This window comes from Manis javanica, chromosome 2, assembly GCF_040802235.1.
Source record: "Manis javanica isolate MJ-LG chromosome 2, MJ_LKY, whole genome shotgun sequence".
Classification (NCBI taxonomy): domain Eukaryota; kingdom Metazoa; phylum Chordata; class Mammalia; order Pholidota; family Manidae; genus Manis; species Manis javanica.
The window spans coordinates 183,773,886-183,789,778 of record NC_133157.1 but is presented as its reverse complement, the minus strand read 5'-3'; the positions used below and the strand labels follow the sequence as shown (position 1 = coordinate 183,789,778).

Below are 15,893 nucleotides of genomic sequence, written 5' to 3'. Positions count from 1 at the left end.
GGGAGAGGGAGAGGGAGCCCAGGACTGCTAAATACCCAGCACTAGGCATCCACACCAGGAGCACAGATACACAGTGCATGGAGTGCTGGATATTAGGGAAATGGGACAGTAAAACCTGTGAGCGGGTCCCCGCAGCCAGCGCCCCTGGGACAAAAGAAAAGCAAGTGCTTTTTCAAAGTCTTAAGGGGACAGGGGCCTCAGAGCTGATGGAAGCGTCCTCCCAGAACACTCAGCCCAGCAACTGGGAAACCTGGTAAACTCCGGGCGCCCTAACCCCCTAGGTGGCAGTACAGCTTGGATGCCCCTCACAGCAATAAACAGCCTCCCACCTGTTCCCCTCAGGCGCCGCCCTGCCATAGTGGAGCAGAAGTCTGAAAGTGGCCACGCGCACAGGAACCACGTGGAGCTTACTCAACAGCAGCCTGGGCAAGAATCAGAGACCCCGTCTGCGAGCAACTGCCCAACACAAGCCGCTAGGGGTTGCTGTTCTCCCAGGAAAGGAAAGCAAGGAGCAAGCAGAAAGGGATTTTGTTCTCCCAGCTGACACACACACCATCTGTCCATAGCCATGAAAAGGCAGAAGAATTTGATTCAGACCAGAATCACACAGAAATTCTCCCCTGAGAAGGAACCTGGGGAGATAGATCTGAGCAATCATCCCAAAAAAGAAATCAAAATAAACGTCATAACCATTCTGATGGACTTGCAGTGAAATATGTAACAGCTAAAGAGGGAGAATAAAGAAATGAAACAATCTCTGCAAGGAGTTAAAATCAGAATGGACAAGATGCAAGAGGCCATTGATGGAATAGAAATCAGAGAACAGGTACCAGAGAAGCTGACACAGAGAGAGACAAAAGGATCTCCAGGAATGAAAGAATATTAAGAGAATTGTGTGAACAATCCAAATGGAACAATATCTGCATTATAGGGGTACAAGAGAATAAGAGAGAGAAAAAGGGATAGAAAGTGTCTTTGAAGAAATAATTGCTTACTACTTCCCCAAACTGGGGGACAAAATAGCCTCTTAGACCACGGAATGACACAGAACTCCCAACACAATGGAAACAAGGAGGACAACACCAAGACATATAATAATTGAAATGGCAAAGATCAACGACAAGGACAGGGTAATAAAGGCAGCCAGAGAGAGAAAAAAGGTTACCTACAAAGGAAAACCTATCAGCCTTTCATCAAATTTCTCAACAGAAACCTGACGGACCAGAAGAGAATGGAATGATATATTTAATGCAATGAAACAGAAGGGCCTAGAAACAAGGATACTGTATCCAGCACAATTATCATTTAAACACACGGAGGAATTAAACCAATCCCAGAGAAGCAAAAGTTGAGGGAATTTGTCAACCACAAACCACCTCTACATGATATTTTAGAGAGACTGCTGCAGAAGAAAGCACTCCTAAGGCTAAACAGATGTCACCAGAGAAAAAAAAATCACAGCAAAGAAAGTGGAATAATCAAATACTAAGTAAAGGCAAAAAATAAAATCAACTACACACAAAAGCAGTCAAAGGAAATACAAAAGAACAAACACACACACACAAAAAAAAATACCTAACATACAAAGAATGAAGGAGGAGGAATAAGAAGGGAGAAAAATAAAGATTCATTAGACTGTGTTTATAATAGCTCAATAAGTGACTTAAGTTAGACAGTAAGATAGTAAAGAAGCTAACCTTAAACCTTTGGAAACCACAAAGCTAAATGCTGCAATGGCAGCAAGTACATATCTTTCAATAATCACCCTAAATGTAAATGGACTGAATGCACCAATCAAAAGACATAGTCACTGAATGGATAAAAAAAACAAGACCGCTCTATATGCTGCTTACATGAGACCCACCTCAAACCCAAAGACAGGCACAGACTAAAAGTCAAGGGATGAAAAAAGATATTTCATGCAAACAATAGGGAGAAAAAAGCAGGTGTTGCAGTACTAGTATGAGACAAAATAGATTTCAAAACAATGAAAGTAAAAAGAGATAAAGAAGGATGTTACATAATGATAAAGGGCTCAGTCCAACAAGAGGATATGAACATTATAAATATATATGCACCCAACACAGGAGCACCAGCATATGTGAAACATATACTAACAGAACTAAAGGAGGAAATAGACTGCAATGCATTCATTTTAGGAGACTTCAACACACCATTCACTCCAAAGGACAGATCTGGCAGACAGAAAATAAGTAAGGACAGAGAGGAACTAAACAACAATGAGAATTAGGCTTGAGATGGATTAATGATTGTGCATTGAGCATTGACTCCCCTATACAGAATTTTATTGTTGTTAACAACCATTTGATCAATAAATATGAGATGCCCTCTCAAAAAAAAAAAAAAGCTTAATAAATACTTGTTCAGTGAAAAGAAAAAAAAATCACTGAATTGTACACATAAAATTGTTGAAGTTTGCTATAATTAAAGTGTAACTTTAAAATGAAAACAACGTCACTGAAAACACTGGTATGATCCATAAAATAGTGTATTATGGAGAACTTCTATAAACCACATTCTACATAATTCTAACGTACTCTGAAAGCTTACTACAGTTATATTGTATTTTCAGATACAGCCAAACCTCTAAGTGCTTTTACAATTTTTCAAATTACTCACAGGGATTTTATGAGAAAAAGTAGTACTTTAATAAATTAAGTATGAAAAATTAAGTGTTTATCTTCAAATATTATTCTCTCTAAAAAAATAAAGAACGTTGTGAGACTAACACTTAACTTGTATTTCTCTTCAGACACTACCATCTAATACAAGATAAGCATACCTCATTTTATTGCACTTTACTTTCTTACATACCACAGACAGCTTTTTTTTACAAACTAAAGGTCTGTGGCAACCTTGCATCAAGCAAATCTATCGGCAACATTTTTCCAACAGCATTTGCTTATTTCATGTCTCAGTGTCACATTTTGGTAATTCTCCCAATATTTCAAAGTTTTTCAGTATTACTACATTTGTTATGGTGATCTGTGATCAATGATTATGACTTGTTGAAATCTCACATGTTAGTACCTTTTATCTAGTTTTTTTTTTAATTAAGGTATATACATTTTTAGACAATGCTATTATTGCACACTTACCAGACTACAGTGAAGTATAAACTTAATTTTATATGCACTGGGAAACCAAAACATTCATTTGACTCACTTTATTGAAATATTCATTATATTAGAGAGGTCAGGAACTAAACCCACAGTATGTCTGAGGTATGCCTCTATTTGCTTTAGAACATTAAACCTTCAGTAATTAAAAAAATTAAAGATGAACCAAAAAGGAAACTGAATTTGGGCTTTTCAGCTACCTTCTCTTCCTTGAACATTAATATGATCGAATATGCCTGTTCTTTTTTCTAATGTCTTCAAAACTTCAATTAACTGATCTAAAAATTATAATAGAATTAATTAAATTACAGTTCAGTTTCATTATAGTTAACAGTTACTGAAAAGCAACTATACACTTGGTCCTGGAGCATAAATGCAAATACGAATAATACTAGTCCAGATGTAAAAATAACTAAGTCTTAAAAATGACAAGACAGGCATTTTCAAAGTGAGTTAAGTTAGCAAACAATTATTTTAAAAAAACATATTCAGTGCCAGCTCTTCATCTTCCTGAGAAAGGCAGACAAGTCTGACACAAGTTAAATTCTACATTTTAATGAACTTTAATACCAGTAATCACAGAGCAAGAAGGAACCCAAACAACAGTCCCAACTCAGAAATTACGTCTATTTGAGGTTGAAGAGGGGACAAATGACACCAAAGGGCATTCTTAAAAACATTCCAAAGTCATAGATACAGAATCAACTGTAACGAGGTTAGGAAACCCCTCATCCAACTCCGGAAGTTAAATATCTCTAAATAAAAGTAGGGATACTTACTTGTAAGCCTGAATACATTTTACTTGGTTAAGGAAAGCTACACAGAGAATGTAGAATAAAAAAACAAGCTAGGTACTGACTCATGCTATGTCAAAGATGAACCTCAAAAACATTACGCTGAGTAAAAGAAGCCAGATACAGGGCACTATGATCCACTTACATGCCATAAAAGACAAATTTGTGGAGAAAGGATCAGTGGTTAACTGGGGTTGAAAATTGGTAGTATCTGTAAATGAGCACTGGGGGGGTGAAAATGTTCTAAAACTGACTTATGGTAACAGTTGCACCTTTCAGTAAAGTTACCAAAAATCACTGCCTTGTATACTTAGGATGGGTGAATTTTATGCTATATAAAGGGTACCTCAATAAAGCTGTTATAAAAAAAAGAAATACAAATTATCAAAGGTATTACAGTGGAAGGATGCAAACAATGCCAATTTACAATACACTCTCTTATCAGTGGTGGAAGGGACTGCTAATATTGGGACTTCATTCAAATAGACCCAAAATAGAATTCCAACTCCACTAATTACTTTATTTATGAGCACTAGTAAGTTAAGACAAAGGTATGTATAACAGGGATACTATGAAGATGAGATAATGCATGTAAGATTTTAGACTGCTTCTGCACACATTGCTATTAACATTAATTCTGAATTATTAAAACTCTCCCAATAAATTTCTCACATCAGTTACAAAAGATGAAAAATTCTGTTCATTAGTTTTTCAAATTTAAGTCATATGCAAATTAGAAATATTAAAAAATAACTATTAGCATGAGATGTGATAACAGGCAGTGATACATTCTGAAAGTCTTATCAAAAAAATTAATCCCAGTAATTTATAATCAAAGAGAATATATCTTCATATGAATATACATTTTTAAATGTTATAATAAAAAATGTTTAATTAGACTTTATAGATTTATTCAAACTAAACATTATACTGTAGAAAAATGGTAATTACAAGTATTAAGGCAAAGATGGAAATTTAAAATATGTATACTTATAAATAGGTTTTTAAGACTGTAATACAAGTTAACCTCTATAAATATTAGACATTATGATACATGTTAAAATAACTGCCAAGAAAAAGAATATTTAGAAATGCTTACATTATGTCGAGAATTATCAAGTATACTCTACAAAATCTTTCATAGCTGGAGAATGTCTGCAAAAAGTTGGAAAGGAAAATGATGATATATTTAATTTTCAATAAGTTTTCATTTATCTGTAGGAATCCATTCCTGTCAGTATAGGAAACAGTTCCTATTACTGTTTGCTCCACTAATAATTAGATAATGATTCATACTTGCATTGAAAACTAAGAAAAATCAAATAGAAAAGTATTATGTGATCAAAAACTATGTAAACATCTCCTTCCAAGGCTCAAGACAGCAAAAAGGATAATTTTATAATAAGGTTTTAGGAGACAATATATACTACCTCTTAAAACAATTTTTCTCTTCTTAAAATTCATTTTACTAGTAGAATGTGTATTTTCTACTGCCACGAGGGCAGGTATCTTGCCTACTTTGTTTATTGGTACATCTCCAGCCAGGGCCCTACAGAGTGTCTGGCCCATAGTGGACATTCATCACATATCTGTGGAATAAATCTGAACTAAGAACAATCTGAAGCATGTGAAAAGACATAGAAACATAGTGGAAAAACTCCCTGGAGTTTAGAAAAAGAACTGAGACTCGAGAATGTTGTTCACTGAACAACAAATGTTCATTTGAACATTGTTCAAAATTGAAAAAATATGCACCCTGTCTACTCTGGTGATCCTTCCCTGCTTTAACCATCCCAATAAGGATACAAAGCAATTAAGCATTAAAAAGTTAAAGACAAAAACAGAACTTATGAGCAAAACAAAGATAGGCTCTGAGAAATACACAAGGAAATGCTTGATCAATAATGGAAAGACAGTTTCATTAACAAGACAAGGCAAGGGGGCAACTGTGCCCCCCCCCCAAGTCACACAACACAGAATCCCCTGAGATGGAAGACTAAGTTACCTCATGTACAGAGTCATCTGGCATACGGTCCACTGTTGTATGCCTAACATGAGATCACAGTTCAAATAAAAATATCCCACACTTTAGTGGATAGTACTAGTAAGACCTAACAATTTGCTTTAAGAAATTTGTTTTAAACTGAGCTAATCTGATACAAAGGGAGTTGTTACATACAAAAGCAGGAAAAAAAGTATTTCAACAACAGTTACCTAAATCAAAAGTGAAAACTGGTATAAAAAGAGTTGTATTATGAACTTACTAAATCAATTTAGCGTATGATGTAATGGAGAATTGATCAAGATGAGATATTTTCACTGTGATCATGCTTAACCACCTCTAACATATAGGCTAATGAGAAAAAATAAAGCATGTATATTTTGTTTCTTTTAAAAAGAAAAGTCAGTAAAATTTGAACTTAAACACCTCACCCTTAAGGTCTTATGATAATTGATTCTTATGTGGTTAATCTAAAACTTTAGATGGGCATAGAAGAGCATCTTTTTAGGAAACTGAAGTTCAAATGTAAAATGGATACATGAATGAGGCCAAAGATAATGAAGATTGCTATATTTTTCACTCTCAACTGCCCTTAAGCATATTTAAAAGATCTGTAAGTTTTTAAGAATTATAGAGCCATTTGACTAAAATAGGTTATATTTTCAGAAGTCATTCATACATTTTAATGAGTTGAATCTTACTTGGATGAATGAGTCATACTTGATTCATCTCCTTTCAAGTAAAAACCTGCACCAGCAGAGTATGCCAGTTTCAAGAATATGTGACAGAGCTAAAAATCAAACGATGCTAGATTTTTCAGAGACTAACATATAAATCCCAGTCTATCCTGAATGTCTAGCTATGTGATCATACACAAAATAGTGTTCATATATACTTGGATTTAAAATATATTCTTTCATCAGATTGTTAAAATTAACATTAACATCCATCATTAGAGAAATAGTCTTATAATCAGAACATGAAGTGTGTTAGCTGAATTGATTCACCACTTAATAATACCTCAAAGAGCTATATTTCAGCATTCTCTTAGATTTCAAACTGAAAAACGATGAGCATTGACTTATGATAGTATCTTTTTAATGAATAATGCTAACAAAAATAAATTTTGGATTCCTTTCATATTACCATTTTTCAATATTTCCATTTTCTAATAATTAAGAAGTACTACTACTAATAACAAAAGGTGATGAAGCCAATATGTATATGTATTCCAAAACATATATATGTCTCAGCCCAGATGTATGGGAAACATGAGGTGTTCACAAATTCACATTAAAAATAGTTACTAAGATTCCAATCTTCCTCTACTATTTCTAAAACCTCTATGTCCTCCTAAAGCCCATCCTGAATGAAATAAAGTGACAAAATGAAATGGTCATTTAATTGGTTGTTCACTTGCTTTAATTTTGATTGTTTCATAGTACTGAACTTGACTGTAATCTCAAAACTGCCAAGCATTGTACCTTTTGAATTGCTTAACAGATACATATCTTTAAAACATGTTTAAAATGAGAAAATTAAGCAGAAGATCTCATTATACTGTAGGAATCTATAAAATCATCCTGTAGAAACAATCTGTTATAAATCAGCCATCCCTGTAAACAGTAAAAGCAAAAACTAACAAGGTAAAAATATCTGACAACCCAAAGAATTCTAAAAAATTTGTCTCCCCTCTTTCCCAAATTAAGCAGTATTCCAAATACATACTTTTTACCTGTTCAAATTATGCCAATTTTTAAGACAAACTGTGTCAAATCTAAAGGATAACTATTTCAAACAAAAAGCAAAAAATAAAAAAGAAGTAAACTCAGCTTCTGACTCTCAAGTTAGATTAAGATAGACTTAACATTGAAAAGCAATGTGTTCCTACAGAATTTGGAGAAAAAACTTGCAAATCATATATGTATAATAAGGGATTAATATACAGAATATATAAGGAACACCTACTACTCAACAACAAAAACAATCCTATAGACTCATTAATATCATGAGCCTCCGGCACCAAATCCTATATTTCCTAATTAACATGAACTCAAACACAGATTCCACAGAAGCATCTTCCTCAAACCAATTAATTGTTCAATAACCTTACTAGCCAAAACCAAACTATCTGGCACTGTGTCAAGTAAGGAATGTACTTAAGAGGGATCCCTCAGTCTTGTAAAGAAATGTGTTTCCCCACATTCCTATGAGTACAGAAATGGTTCATGGCATATATAAGCAATAATTATGAAAAAGAAGAAACATGAAAACAGATTTTGATTCAATAAAAGGAAGAATTTAGAGCTGCCCAACAATGAATCTGGCTGCCTCACACAGTAACTAACTCCCTTTGAATAAAATATTCAAGGATAGATAACTGTAAATTAAAGCTCTGTCACAGACTCAGAAATTGAGGTAATACATAAGATTCCACCTAACCCAAATACCTATGGTTCTATGAGATCAGCATCACAGTAATATCTACATACTATTAACTGGTACTAGAAGAGTTCAGATTTATTAGCTGTGCTATCATAACTAGCCTCCCAACTTATGGAAATATACGTTCACTATAAGGCAAGAAGCACACTGAGCCCTCAAAGGTGATTAACAAAGGCTAACGCACATCTTCACTCCTTCAGGTAAGAAAAGGATCAAGGACTTTGATACCTGATAACCCTCCATGAGAATCCTTGTCCAGCCACTGTGTAAACTGTGTACAAGTTATGTAATCTCTCTGAGTTTTAGTTTTCTAGGACAGAATATCATCTTACAGGATATGGAAATTTTGTCAAACTAAGTATCTGACACTGTATTAAAAAGTATAGTATTCTCTTTCAAATCTTACTCGTTCTTTAATAACCTGCTTAACAATGACTTTCTTCACGTTCTCCATGACTTTCTAAGCCAAAGTAATTTTTCTCTGAACTTTTTCCAAAGTATGTTGCATGTATCTAAGATTAAGATTACATTCTTGAACCCTCAATCATAGGAGAAAGTAACTTAAAACTGTCTTATGACTGCAGTTTAACAAGCCTGATTGAGAAGAAACAGAGCTAATGAATATTTAACTGGTTTAACTATTCCTAAGTGTTCATATTAAGAAGCTTCAACATCCTTATTCATGTACAAGTCTAGGCCCTAAATACCTTTCCAAATTCCTCCCCCACTGTATCCATTCACAGATTCAATGTACCAACCCTAACTTGGTACATCAGACAGTATTATCCCAACCAACCTCTCGATACCTGGGTATCTATATGATTTAACCATTAAAGCCCAATTCTAATGTCACTTCTTTTCTGAAGCCATCCCTGATGTCCCAGGGAAATTTTCTACTTTCTTTAACAGGACATTCTGCTTCAGCATCAATTTTGTTATTTAAAGACAACTGTTTTCACATGTGTCTAGTGTCCCTCCCCCACTACACTGTATGGTCAAGGGATATCTCTTGTCTTCATTGCATTCTGCTTAGTTCTTTTCCCAATCCCAACACATAGCACAATGCTTATTTAAACATAGAAAATCAAACAATATTTAATGAATGACATCTTAACTCCCCTAATATACTTGAAGCTTAACGAAAATGGCAAAGGAATAAAAAATTGACATAAACTTCAGGTACCTAATTTTAAATCAAAATTGCAGATCATAAGTGTATAAATTGTCAATGTTCATATAACAGGATATTGTATAGTGGCAAAAGAAATCTAAAAACTGCATTCTACAATATGGATAAATTTCATAAATATTACTTTGAGCGACAGAAGCCAGTCAAACAGGAATACCCGTTGGAAGATTTCATTTATATTTAATTTAAGAGGGGACAAACTATCTTACATATTGGAATTCAAGATAATGGTTCACCCTGGAAGAGGGTGAACAGAGAAGCTTTGGGGATGCTAGTTAACATACTGTTTCTAGATCTTTCAGCTAGTTACCAATATTCAGTTCAGTTATAAACTACCATAATAGATGAACTTTTCTATAAGATATTAAGGCATCAATTAAAAATTTTTTAAATAGAGTTGAAATATTATAGTTTCTCTGTTCTGAAAAAAAAGTTCAGTCCAAGAATGTATCTACAAGACTAAAAGCATTACTATGGAGATATTAAAAGTAACTGTCGACAGAAGATAAAGGCTTAATTCTGCGAGCAATGACAAGGTTATGATACTGCATTACCCTTTAAAACCAACCCTCGGATGCCCTTACTAAATAACCTCTTATTTTTAAAAAAGAGGTGCATTTAAAATTTAAATGAATTGCTCTGGAATTTCAATAATACTACTCTCACTGTGTCTTTCCCACTATGCCCCACAGACATATTTCAATCCTGTTCTAAGGGACTAAAAGAACTAAATGTTAACCTGATGTAAAACAATGAGGAAAAAAATTTTTTGGAAAGTTTATTTCTATGTTGGAAAATCTGTAATACAGAATGAAACATAAAATGTAACTAAAATGTTTTGGAAAAAATTAATTCTAAGAAACTGGAATTTACTAATATCTTCTTATTCACTGAAGCTAAAACATAATAGGAACACAAATGAGAGGAAAATAACTTGTTTTCCATGTTACTGAAACCACATATTTTTAAAAATTTATCAGCAAACCTAGTTAAATTGAAACTTCATATATAATTAATAGCTGAATACAAAAATATTTTTAAACAAAATATAAACTATTTTTCTGATTTACATGAAATCCAGGTTTTCATTGCTAACTCAAACCACCTAAAATTTTTTTCACTGTCCTATAAATATCTTTGTTTCAAAAGCGGTGGCCTGTGGTAAATATGCTCTTCCCATTATCAAAAGAAATATATACACTGCACCATTGCACCATTTATGTAATTTTAAGAAACTCTGGAATGTGAATTTTAAAAATCCAAATGAAAATGTATAATTTGAGGAAGGAGAGAATATGAATGGGAACAGCTGACATTTAATGACACAACCAGGGTGGCCTTACTAAAATAATCCTCACTCACTGAATGAGTTAAATAAAATTCTCAGTTTTAATATGATTTTTATTTAATTCAAGCATTATATGATGTATTTTATCTGGTATTTTATTCACTTCATTTAATTAAGATACATCTCAATTAACTGAGTTTTGTACTTATTACTTTCAATTTAGAGTTACTAAGAAAGATTAATCATAGTTTACTGTCTATTAAGGAAAACAATTTAAGAAACTATTTCAAAGCAATGTACTTCTGTAAATCATGGCAAAAATGTCACTGAAATAATGCAGTAGTAGTCTTAACTACAAAAAAACAAATGACATCCAAATAAATATTAGCACTGTGATCTCATGCTTTTAGTATTTAATTAGAACACTTTCTTTTAAATGTCAGCAGACATATTTTAAACCACATTTGACAATATTTACAGTGAGCTCTATACATTCTTAAAATAAGCCTTCCCTATTTAAATACTCAATTTTTTTCACAGGAAGGCTATAATTCATTTTGGAAATTTTGGCTTTCTTTTTTTAAAAGTTATTATGTATCTTCTGTAGTAAATTGCACTGTTTCTAATAAAATTTCAGTGTTATGAATGATAAATAAATCGGCACACAACAGATTCAAAAATATCTATTCAGAAGTATCTATTAAAGTTGCTATCAACATATCAACTGGGACAAATCTAAGGTACTTAGCAGATCAGGATATAAAACTTGGCTTACATGCAACATGTGTATACATACAAATAAAAAGTTAAAAAGTGAATCACTGTACAGCATAAGAAATGACATGAGGAATGTGGATGACTAAGGACAAAATTAAACATCAATGAAATTAAGAACAATCACTTAATAATGGCTTTATTTTATAGAAGAACTGGTTCCAAGACTTAACTACCTGCAACTCTGTATTTTTTAATTTTCTGGATCAATAGACAAAGTTCACTGAAGATGTAAGCATTTACTATACAAATTTCATTTCAAAGTTTTAAACTACTAAAGAAACAAATTTTCAGCAAATGAGGTATTTTAGATAAAGTGATTAATATCTACTTTTTGAAAGTTATGCTGTTTTTCTTAAATAACCAGTGGAAATACATCCTGTAATAATAAGCTTACTAATGAGGATAAAAAAGCAAAAGTACATTCCAAATAATTGAAGTAATCTAAATTTTAAAATGTAGGAATATTTCACAAGAATATAATTTCACATACTTAAACCTTATTTCATATGTTTAAACAACTATTTTTTTGATACATTAAAAGTATTGCTTTCAACTAAAAAAAAAAGATGTTTAGTAACTACTGGCTTTCTTTCTATAAATCTCTTTGAATTTAAGGAAATAGGACCTCCTAATAAAGTAACCCAATACTGAATAAATATAAGGACAAAAATAAGTTTCATCCAAACTGCAGTGACTATATGTAGACATGTCAAATATTCCAAATCTATATCGTGGGTACACATCCTCGGTGGCTGTGAATACACATGACTTACTATTTAGATGATAAATACTTTGGCCTTGGTATTAATTTGCAACTTTAAAAAAAAAGTATTTTCTCAAAAAGGGAAAAAAAAAGGTATGTACTCTTGCAATTCCTATTACAGCATGAAGCAGCAACATTTTACTACAGCTCCAACATGGATTAACAGTTATTACAACAACAGTTATCACTATGACAAAACATACTATGATCTAAAAAGAGATTTTAGTGTCTCAGTAAAGGACAATATAGCTTAAGATAATTTTCTAAAGCTTTGTATAAAACTAATGCACTGGCGTAAGACAGATACAATTGGATTTTTCCCCTCCTAAGGAAATAAATGAAAATTACTGTAAACCACATTTTAACATAATACTTACCAGCATGTGGGTAGTTTCAGAAGTTTACCATAAAGAGCAGTGCTGAAAGAGGGAATAATCGGTACAGGTAAGCAGTAAGATCCCCTACAATCCAAAGACATCAGTCCTGCCTGGAAACCAAATATCTGAAACAAAAAGAAAAGATCCACATGTTCACAGAGACTAAGTTTTAATAAGCACAGGGTGAAATACGTCAGTTTCAATTTGCTCTACAACAGCTGCACACTAAATATGTTCCAATGTCTTTTTCCACTTCCCAAACATTAACATTTTCTTTTACTCAATTTGACATTAACTAAGTCAGAATTAAGAGATTTAACATACAGTATTTCTTCCACATCCCTGAAAGATCTGTGTTTATTTTTTTTAACTGACTTTAAGTTTCACATTTTATTCCTATACATAATGTTCATTTAGTGTTTCACTGGTAAAATGCAAATTTTCTATTATATAAACAACTGACTGCACTGTGCACATTGTAGATATGAACTTCAGTAAGTTCCTAATAATCATTTTATGCCTAAAAGAACAGTAACTAGAAGAACAATCTTAAAAATGTATTTTACCTTGAACTTACATTAAGCAGGCACAAAAGGGATATGCAAATATGCCTTAAAATGTGACATCTTTCCCGTTTCTTTTGTGAAAACAATTGTAGATCTGAGGTGTTTCACCCCAGGAAATTTGGTACATGGCATATATTACTTTTCATGTTTATACTTAAAACAAGCAGATTACACTAAAAATTTTTAAAAGCATTCCCTGAAATTCCTGAACACTGTATTTGCCTTAATAGGAAGAATAACTACATCACATTTTACATGAAACATTGCACAGAACTGACTGTGATATTTCTGCTCCAATTATTTCCTTTAAGGTAAAGATAAATGTCTCAAAACAGAAAACACTGACACACAAGGACACAAAACAAACAGTTACTATTTTCCAACAACATGCAAAAGCAGGTTAACCCCATTTCTCTCTCATTTTTTATTCCTTGAGTTTATAAAGCACTGACTTCCCTATCTCTAAGACTAATATTAACTGCTACATTGTACATGTTTAAAATTTTTCAGTAACTAATTTTCAAAACAACTTTCATTTAATGAGCATAAGCTAATCAATTTGTTATAAAGTATTAAGCTACTTCCAAATAGTTTCAAAAAGCCATTATGCCCCTATCATTCATCAAACTGACAACGCCAAATCCTTTCCTCTAAAATCAGTTTTCAGTGAACAAAATAATTTTTTGGAAATAAGACACTAGTTAGAGTTACATATTTTCAGAGAAAACTGCATTTCAAAGTACCTACTTACCTATCAAGGAAAATGAAAATGATACACTATTAATTTCTGTAAGTTCCACTAATAGCCAAGTGGCAAGAAGTACAGAATTGAGGAAGAGAAAGAAAAAAACATGTTTCTAATATTTAAATAACCAACCTTAAAAAAAAAATTTTTTTATATTCATTATTTTTGAAGACTTGTTCTGAGCAAAAATGTATGCAAAGAACTTCTGGGCATTGTTCAATTATAACATTTCATATTTATTCTGAAATCTCCATTATTTAAAGGATTCTGAGATTTACAATTGTTAATAGCACTTAATAAAAAACACTAAAACTGCCCAACCTTGAAGTTTTTCTAGAGTATGAATTAGGATAAGATTTTATCACATTAGATTATCTATGTTCAACTAAGAACACTCTCAAGCTACTTTGTAATATTCTATAAAATGCCCCAACAGTATAATCACAGACACTATCACTAGCTACTCTCAGATGGAAACTGGGTGTAGAGGAGATCCCCTGCTGGTTGTTTGCATAACTGCAAATGACTCTGGGGAAACTATTCCGTAATTTTTTTAAAGCTTTTACTAAATTACATATTGTCCAGGGATACTTCTAAGGGAACATTCAAGCAAGTATAAGTTATAATGAAAAACAGCCTATCTACCACATCAAAAATAATTATTTCAAAATAACCAACTTTCAACTCTTTTAAATTACAGCAATGATATATAGATTTACAATACCTAAATGATCTAATAATTTCTCAACAACTCCTAACCAAGATTACAAATACTTTATGTAGAAAAAGGAAAACCAGCACAGTATGAATTAAGGTTGCTCTCAGCAAGGACAGTTCAAACATTTACAAATAGAATAAAAGTACTGAACACTACAAATAGTCTGAAGTGGGAGGAGTATGTAAAGCAGTAAGTGTAATTACTAATGGAAATTTTAGCTGAAGGAAATGTTAAGTTGAATAATCACATCATATTGAAAAGTTAAATATATAAACTTTTTAAAACCCAATTAGAAAATAAAAAAATACAGCATCTGTATTTTAATACTTTACAACTGTTATTGAAACAACATCTCGAGTAGAAGAAACTGTATTTAGAAACAAAACTTCAAGTTTTTAATAAAAGTTGGTATGCTAAATTAGGATTTACAATGGCAAAAAGACAAATGCTATAAAAAGCACACACTAACTGTAAATGACAATAAAAACACATAATCATTATGATATAAAACAAATCATTTTTATGCTGTTGCCATTGTAAGACACCCAGTAGTAAAATAATAAAACCAGCATCCTAAAGATTTGTGCCTTTCTTAAGGGGAAAAGAAAAATCAAGCACTTACCTTCAGGTCAAAAGTTAATCTGTATACAGTAATACACTGGACACATAAAAACTGAAGAATGATTATAACCAGAATTCTACAGCATAATAATAAACATTTTACAAAGGAAAGCTTTCAGGGGACTATGATAGAATCAGACATAGTTGATTAAAATTTTTAACTTTAGAGCTAAAACTGTTGAGCTAAATTACCTCATTTCACATATGAGGAAAATGAAGTCCAAAAGGATGTAAGACTTCTTCAGAATTACATATTGCCAGAACAGCAACATGATGTTTCATTTGATTTAGCTCATCTATTAGCTCATAATTTCACTCTGTCTTGTTTCCTCTCTACATTTCCTCCTTTCCCTCTCCAAAAAAGTATGGTTGATTCTCCACTTATTCTTAAAGAAACATTCTTTCTCACCACCAGCTCACATCAAACCATTAGTAACATTCCATTTCTCACCTTTCATCAGCAAATAT

General features: G+C 32.4%; 1 protein-coding gene across 15 annotated transcripts in view; it reads right to left on the bottom strand.

Moving 5' to 3' along the window:
• The window catches only part of VPS13B (vacuolar protein sorting 13 homolog B), an 861,603-nt gene that overhangs the window by 704,513 nt on the left and 141,197 nt on the right, over positions 1-15,893 (bottom strand). For all 15 annotated transcript variants that reach the window (XR_012128333.1, XR_012128334.1, XR_012128335.1 and 12 more), the window contains one exon: positions 12,776-12,900. Coding sequence is in view for 12 of the 15 variants with exons in the window: in XM_073229878.1 (XP_073085979.1) it covers positions 12,776-12,900 (125 nt within the window). In the remaining 3 variants the exon portion in view is untranslated. The remainder of the gene's footprint in view (positions 1-12,775; positions 12,901-15,893) is intronic.